At 39.1% G+C, this 8,951-nt stretch overlaps 1 protein-coding gene across 1 annotated transcript; it reads left to right on the top strand.

Moving 5' to 3' along the window:
• Nucleotides 1–3,200: 3,200 nt before the first annotated feature.
• On the top strand, nt 3,201–8,352 carry LOC114480107 (uncharacterized). Its single transcript, XM_028473951.1, has 3 exons — nt 3,201–3,714; nt 6,966–7,379; nt 8,015–8,352. Exons 1-3 carry the CDS (start codon nt 3,462–3,464, stop codon nt 8,350–8,352), a joined length of 1,005 nt encoding a protein of 334 aa, XP_028329752.1. The 5' UTR covers nt 3,201–3,461.
• Nucleotides 8,353–8,951: the final 599 nt, after the last annotated feature.

Below are 8,951 nucleotides of genomic sequence, written 5' to 3'. Positions count from 1 at the left end.
GTGCTGTCTGTTGTCTGGTCTGATTTTGTTTGCTCTTTAAATCTAAATTCACGAGAAGCAAATAAATGGTAAATGGATTTGATTTGTATAGCGCTTTTTATTAACACCAAAGTTGTCCAAAAAAGGCTTGACAATATCAGTTCATTGACACAGCAACGGGACAGAGCTGTCGATGATTAGGAGCCCCTTAGAGTTTCAGCGTCTTGCCCAAGGACACATAGACAGGTTTACCCTGGAGATCAGACCCCCAACCTCTCGATCAAAAGACAACCCCTCCATCACTGTGGTTTAGAACATGGATCATGGGGCTAAGAATCTCCCAAGCACATCAATGTCAATCAATACTTGATTTATAAAGCTCTTTTCATACAATAAATGCAACTGAAAGTGCTTTACAAGGTTAAAATCGCCCATCCCCACACACAGACACACAGGTTAAAATAAAGACAATGACATGTAGCTGGGTACAGAGGATCTTGGTGAGGAGACACCATCACAAGGAGCCTTCTGCACCAGGAGCAGATCACAGATTACAGCCACAGTGCAGTAATTTGACTGACAGCCCATCACAGCCCCCAGTGCAGAGGGCCCCATCTGAGGAAACACTGGGAGAAAACAATAGCGATAATTAAGAAAGATTTAAAAACGGTTAAATAGCATAAATAGCAATCCTAAAACTATAAAAAAAAACAACATAAAATAAAGTAAGATAGCAGTCAGTCTCAGGCTGGAGTATACAGGCCTCAATGATGAATACTTGAGCCATTCCAGCAAAAAAAAATTAAAATGTTGGTCAACTTGGTGACACATCAGTTACCCTATCTGCCTTTTTCCTTAATGTCCACACTAATTAATTATTTTGTAAAGAATACAAGTTGTAGATAAGTTAAGAACATTTATGATGGTTTGCTATTAGAAGAGTGAGAAAATGTGGTTTATTTTTATTTATTTTTTTTACAAAACTTCTGACGATAACAAATACATAACGTAACCCTCTCTGCCTTTCTTACTGTTCTACAGGTATTCCTAAACATTTACCAGCCAAGGTACTCCTAGGACCTAAGCCTAAGACAGATAACATATGTACATGACATTTGTTTGTGATATACAGCGTTGCTGAGAGAATCCTGTCCCGTTTGTTTGCTAGAACTAATTTTACTCCTAGTGTTTAGTTGTGGCTGTCAGTCTCCTCTTGTCAAGTGAGAGAAACTACAAGTGCCCTTTTGGTTGCCAACACCTGAATAGGGAGTCTCAAAATTTGCCAGAATTGTATCCAAGACGACTAAGTTTGCACTTTGTGGAGTACTGCTGCAAAAAAAAAATACAGGAAATTGAGCGTATAGAAGTTCTAGAAACTGTTGGTGGAAAGACACCGAGTTATATTGAATTGGCTTTCATTATGGAGATGAGAAGCAAAGATTCCTAAACCAGTAGTGGATGTACCTCTGGAGCTACTTGCAGGGAAAACATTTATTAATCACTTTTCTCAATAATTTCCAAGTCATAATACACAATGAATAATTTAAATTTCAAGTTCTAGTCACAAGTTGGCGAAACAGATTCCGGACTCAAAACGCCACTCACTTTGTTGTTGTTCTCGTTGTGTACACTAATTAAAATCACTACTCTGTTATTCGTGAACGGATCGGACTGAAATTTGGTATTTATAATTCATGGATGTGTACGCATCAACGCTCAGAGCCCGATTTTCGATTTGGGGCCCCTTGAGAAAAAAAAAAAGTTGATTTCTCATGTTTTTGCGAGTCAAATATTATGACGGTTGGTGGTACCAAATCATTGGCACATACCAATATATAAATGTGGCCCATTACCCCGTACGTGTCACGGGGGCCCCATTTTTCAAATGACTACTCCTCCTTAGTTCTCATTAGATCGGAAAACAGGTATAAATACTCTATGAATAAATATGATGAGAAACTCTGAGCCCTTTTTTTTTTTCTTTAAATGGGGCCTGGGGGCCCGCCCCCATTTCCGGTAATTTCAAAATTTATGGGAACATAGTCATGTGATATATTATTTCAAAGATAATTCAACGTAGATTACAATTATGCCTTGCACAATTCGATTAGGGCCCCCTTTTTTTAGTGATTACCATTAAAATCGTTTTCTCATTCATTTGTGAGTCAAATATTGCAACAGTTGTTGACACATACTATTATACAGTATGAATGGGGACCATTTCTCCGTATGTACCACGGGGGTCATTTGACTGAATTCTCTGGAACGTGGTGCGTGCTATTCAGCGCGGAGACGTTCCGTCTGCCCGGCCGTAGTTCATCCAAACTTGTTAAGATGGTGGTCAATATATGATGAAAATATTTAGGTGTACATGCAGGTAAATGGTTTGAAAACCCTTTTTTAATCAAAAACTATGGACCTATGAATATTTGCCAGCCTCACTTTTTTTTCTACGTTTTAGGCTGGGCTACCCATTTCTGGTCATTTCCAAATTTATGGGAACATAGTCGTGTAATATATCTTTTCAAAGGTAATTCAACGTAGATTACGATAATGCCTTGCACATTTTTGATTAGGGGCCCGGGGGCCCACCCCTTTTTCCGGTAATTTCTAAATTTATCGGAACATAGTCGTGCGATATATTGTTGCAAAGGCAATTCAACGTAGATTACAAGTTTACGTCGCACAATTTGATTTGTTTTACTCGATGGAACCGAGTCATTTGACTGAATTCTCGGTAATGTGGTACGTGCTGTTTGGCGCGGAAACATTCCGCGGGCCCGGCCGTAGTTCATCTGAACTTGTTTGACAAATTCCAAAGGTTTATGAATTACATAACAATATAAACACTGGAACAGAGTCAGGGAAAGCATCACGTATACAATAAATCAGGATTATACAGGTATCAGTATGTTAGTTTGGAGATACAGGAAATAAATCATTGTATAAAAATAACATTCTTTCACATTTTTTGTTTTACATAAAAGTTTAAAGTGGACATATAATAGTTGAATTCTAATACGGAAGAATTAAAATTCGGGAGGCACTTTGAGAGCTTTGTTTTATGAATATGGGATTTGGTGATTATTATAATAAGGTTCATAATAAAAGTTCAAGATTTACTCTTGGTTTCAAAATTTGTATTTGTCATTTGGATATGTAAGAGGATAGGATTGTTGGTTCTGTTGTGTCACTTTGCCAGTCTCGCTTCATCGCTGGTTTCCATGACAACATCTGGCCCGCCCCGGATGTGACAGCCAATGGGCGTCATCGGGGAAGATGCTAGGCTAATCTAGCACAACGGCTATTGCTACACAATTAAAGTTAATATTTGTTTACTATTACTGCTGGTTTTATCTACACGAAAATCCATTTGCAGTGGTCTTATTCTACAGTTTTTTCATAGGTAACAGTAACAAGGACGTAGCTTTACACCCAGGCCGTGTTTGCGGCCAATCATCGTCCACAGGGCGAAGCTAGACATGGGCAAGTCCCGTAAGAGGAGAAGCGTTGTGTGGAGCTACTTCAAAACCACCGAGTCTCAGTCCGTCCAGTGTCTGCTCTGCAGTGACTACCTGCTCAAACGAGTGCAGAGCTCTACCTCCACCATGCTGAATCACCTGCGTATCAAACACCCGGTCGAGTTCTGTTTGGAGGCCAGCGGACCCGGAGTAGAGAGCACCACCATCCCCGGCCTGAACCCGGATGGGAACACGGATGAAGACATCTGCGCCGGTGAGGACATTTCTATGCCCTGATTCTGTAATAAAGACGAATAAATGACTACTCGTCTTAGCTGTCCATGCACCAATCACATCAGCACACACATACAATGACTCAGCGAGGAGGGAATGGTAATACTGAAGTTGTTTCCATGTTAAAAGATCCAATTACGCATTAATAAACCGTCACAGACAGTGTCAAAACACTCACGTTTTGCAGTATTGATTAAGTTGCGGCAGTAAGCTAGTCTTGTTGACAAAACCATGAGCGTGGGTTCGACTCTTTAGATGGATCTATCTAGAGTGTGCTGTGTAGAACCATTCTTTTAGTAATCGGTTGATCATATTAGAGCATGCGATGCTACAAGTAGAGCCCGACCAATAAGGGATTTTTAGGGGCGATACCGATATTGGTGGTTTCAAGAAGAAGATATTGGATATAGCTACTGTTAACTGATATATAATCGGCTACTATATGAAATAAAAACATTGATATACACAGGATATTTACTGTACATGAACACACGTTCTTATAATACCCAAGATATGATTCAAGATAATAAAAAAGCAGAACACTACTAAGTTAAAATAAGGAACTTCAGTTAGTAACACTGTCAACATAAGGACTGCGAAGCCAATGATAAATCTGAAAAGACAAACTATGTTAACAGAATAAAGTGTAAAAAATGAAGTTGCTCAAAACTCAAACAGTAAACATGGATTTTTAAAAATGTAATCATAAACAGTGAATTAGAGCTGAGCGATTTTGCCTAGAAAAATAAAAATAAATAAAGCTCCGATTTGTCAAAGAAAAAATCGAGTTTCGATTAGATTTTCGATTATTATTTTTTAATGCGCTTAAAAATGACTGTAGACATCAGAAATATTGTCAAAAGTGCACCTTCACTGCTGTGATTGTCCTCAAGAGTTAAAATGCATAGAACAATCCCAAAATAAAAAGTAAATGAGACTCTGTCATTCAACAATTTCAAGCTTTAACCGAGGTTTAGGCAAAAGTGCAACAGCAACTTCACAGTAGCTTAAATTTTCTGATTAATAAATCAAATAACTACATATTTTCTAACATATAATATTACAATTTTTATCTATTTGTTTTTTGAACTTGAATTTGCAAAATAAAAATCGTTTTTATCAACAAATTTGATAAATCGATTAAATTGCTTTTTTTTGCCCAGTCCTACAGTGAATTACTAGTACACTCCTCCCAGTGTTGTAATTGTCGAATCATTACTGCCGATTCAAGAGTGGCAGCGTATAATAATACTGGCAGGATATTCACTGATGTTGATGAATCAGAAATAGCTAAAATTGTCCCTATTAACCGCCGTACCAACTCAGCTTTATGCTTCTTGGTCTTATTTCATATGTCGGATTATGTGGACTGATTCTAGCAGCAAACCTTAAGTGCTGTCAGAATGTTAGCTTGAAACCTTAGTGAACGATCATTATTGAGAGAACTAGGCTTAGTTGGTAAATGTGTAAACGCACACAAAGCATCGTAAAAAGAAGTCGACAAGAGGTCGTTCAAGAGAAGAAGAAGAGAGCAAAGACACAGGAAGTCACCTCCGTCATGCTGTTGGTTATCACATGACCAGCAAATAGTGGAGGGTGTGGGATCCATACCCCCCACCCCTGGACTCTGAACCGTGGACGAACCATCATAATAACAACGGAGTCCGATAGAGGAGGAAGTATTTTGCATCCGGAGCAGATTGCTGTGAAGGAGGCAGTTAACCGCGATCGTGCTTGTAGCTTTACATGTATCAGGGTTAATGATTACGTTAATAAATCTCGTCATTTGTTTGAGGTGATGAAAGAAAGAAACTGAGTCATGTCCAGGTCATTGGAAACACCAGCATTTAAAGTTCTACACTGACACATAACAGAAGGACACAAATCTTGTTAACTTCTTTTTATTTGCCCAAAACTTGAATTAAACCTACCTTTTAGATAGCTATTACTTGAATAAAAGCCCAATAAAAAGAAACTTGATAGTAACTTAAAAAGTAAAGCACAGCAACTTTAATTAGATTTTTTTTTTTTTTTGCTGTGATAATATGCAATGTTGAGGTGTTGCTTTGAAAAGCTAACGCTGCATAGCAATGAACACACCGCACAGGGCTGTCTTTTTGTTCTGTGTGTTGTGGACCCACCACATGTTAGAAACTTGCAATTTTTTTCTTTTCAGTAAACTTTCACCTCAACTTTGGTTATGCTCCGCTGACTGCTCCATGCTTCTTCTCTGGGTAACCATGGCAACAGTTGGCCAGCGGTACTTCAAGAAAATGAGTCCAGGCAGAGCGCATTGCGCCTAAGAGAAAAAATGAGACCTCCAGTAATGCTAATTATATGTTGATGTGATTCAAAGAACTTGCCTTGACTCATTCTCTTAAATTGGTTTAGTCGCTTAAATCAGGAAATTGTTTCAGGCATAGTGGGGTTTACATGTTCTCTCCAAACATTCAGTCAAAAAATTGGGTTCATTGGTTTCCCCAGTCGATCAAAGCGTATTTCCTTGCTAAGCTCTGAGTTACACAGGAGTCTTTTCTCCATTGCAGGATGAAGCTGATGTAGATACTGAATGAATAATGTATTACTCAAATTCACTGACTTGTGTGAAGTCAATGAACCACATCATCTTAGTCTGAAGACTTGGGATACTGATTGTTGTAAAGCATAGACTCGTGATTCTTTACTAAAATTTTGAATCATTAACTTGGAGATTCCGGAAAACTCTAGTCACGTGTGAGTCAGTGTACTGCAGAATCTGGAACTAGTGCAGGTAAACAAGCCTGGCGACACGATAGTTTCACTTCACAACTAAATAAACTTGGTTTTATTATTTTATGTATCATGTCATTTACATACTTTACAAAATGTTATGACAGTACATAACTGTTATTGTTCATTTATTAAAAAAATGTCAATAAAATGCAATATTTTCTTAAATACTGACTATTATTCTGCCATAAAATCTAAGCAAGGTGCTTATCCAAAACATGTTCTCAATCTCAACACAAGGATCATTACCCAATTATGGGTCATGGATCTTTTTATTTTTTGTGAATTTCCTGTATATTTTATAGCTTAAAAAAGGTATTTTCATGTTTACCTTTGCCATCATTATACCAATAATATTACTTATAACAGGTCACTGCATCAGGGCATATATGAAAATACATTTTATATTATCTAAATGCAAGTTTTAACTGTTTTGTTTTTCTCTCTCTTCTTTTCCCAAAGTTGTTATTAAGGACTGTGACTCGGACTCCATTCAGACATTGAATGAAGCAACCATTATGGGCGTCATGCATCCTACGCAAGGAGATCCAGGAGGAGAACTAATGCACGCACAGACATGTGACGACCCGCCCACGGGGCGTGTACGACCCAAAAGGAGTTTGATATGGAAATATTTTGAACGTTTGGAGGGTTTGAGTGCAAGCCGCTGCCACATTTGCATGAAAGACATACAGTGTGGCGATAATGGTGGTACCAGCAATCTGCGGCGACACGTATTAAAGAGACACCCACATGTGTTCTCTGAGCTGCTTGCCAACGGACAGCCATCACCGCATTCCAATTCATCTCAGGACATTCAAGATAATGGGAAAATGGATGAGGCCTGCAGTCCAGCTAAAAAGATTAAAGCTCCAGGTAAGCACAAAGGCTTTTCTCCTGATAGAAAACACTTTGCTGATGTCAACTCGAAGGAAATGTCTTAAAACCGCTTCAATCCCATTGGACTCACCCGCCGCGCCGACTCCAGCCACCGTGACTCTCACGGGTCTAAATGTTGTAAAGAAAGACTTAAATCACACATTCTATACCTCTCTGTAATCCTAAGAAACTCAGCTAAATCTGTAACCAACCCACATTCAAAACAAAAGACCCCAGCACACACAGCAGGCCATTATGTACAAAGAGGGAAGAGTCGACAACTCGGCATTGGCAAACTCGGTTTTCCTGACTTCTGTGAGTCACAAAATAAACGCAGGCCAAGCTGAATCCACTGATATACAGGTCGGCTATGCTACGTTCTAAAACAACGCCACAAAATCAGAAAATACACAGTAGCAAAAGTCAGCAAAACTCAATATTTTGATAAAACCAAACCGTGTCATCAGATAGAAACTGCCATTACACATAAAATGGGGGGGGGGGGGGGGGGGGGGGGGGGGGGCTAGGGATAGAAAAGGTTCATTAAATTGGCAGAGTTGTTGAATATTTCAACAACACTTTATCTTATAACCTATTACAAGACTTGTGTTTTGTTTTGTTTCTATTCTAAGCACTGTTAAAGGTTCCAGTGAATGCAGATGAAGAACGCATAATGTTTCGGAAGGAGATGGAGCTAATCGACGCTCTGAGGAGAACTCAGAGGGAGGAGGCTCGGACTCTGGAGCACCAGAGAGAGCTGCTGGAGAAGCTGCGCTCTGCCGGGCTCCGAGAGGCCGCTGCAGAGAGGAAGGAGATCGAGCTCCTGAGGATTGCACAGCAGGTGGAGGCAGAGGACTTAAAGAGACAGAGGGAGGAGCTACAGAGGGAAAAGTCAGAGCTGCGGAGGCAACAGGAAGAGCTGCAACTAGACAGAGAGCAACTGCTGTCATTTAAAGCACATCAAACCTGATTCTTAATCTTCAGAAAACAATTTTACATTTGTTGTGATTTTTTTTTTAAGAATGATGATCCATTAAAGCTCTGTCTTCCCTTTTTTTAATGTTCTCTTTCCTCTAATATGAAAGTGATTTTGTTAAACTGATGCTTCTCTGGGCGCGAGGATTAGCTAATCACTTAACTTAACGTTAACACTCGTGTTTTTTAACGCAAATAATGAAAAATTGTTTTAAAATAAATATTTATAAATACATTTGGGAGCCTGATAATAGTGTTCGAGATTGTCAATAAATGCTGTCTCGTAGCTATGAACTGAATTTCATCTCCTCTCAAGACCAGGTTTTTTCTGTGGAGCTCACCTGTTACTGGTTAAAGCGGGTTCTCCAGTGTCCACCAAAGATCAAAACATGTATGATAACTGCAAACTAAATGAAACACCGATGTGAAAAGCTGTATCTGATTTTCTATTGGTGTTTTATGATGGACTGACCTGTGCAGGGCTTATTGTATCGGCCTGTGTATGCAGATGTAGGCTCTGGCACCTTGTCCCACTGAAGAGAATAGAAAATATAATAAATATAGTAATTTAATTGAGAGAGTGAGAACAGACCA

This window comes from Gouania willdenowi, chromosome 3 (assembly GCF_900634775.1).
Source record: "Gouania willdenowi chromosome 3, fGouWil2.1, whole genome shotgun sequence".
Classification (NCBI taxonomy): domain Eukaryota; kingdom Metazoa; phylum Chordata; class Actinopteri; order Blenniiformes; family Gobiesocidae; genus Gouania; species Gouania willdenowi.
This window is presented reverse-complemented; position numbering and strand designations above follow the sequence as displayed.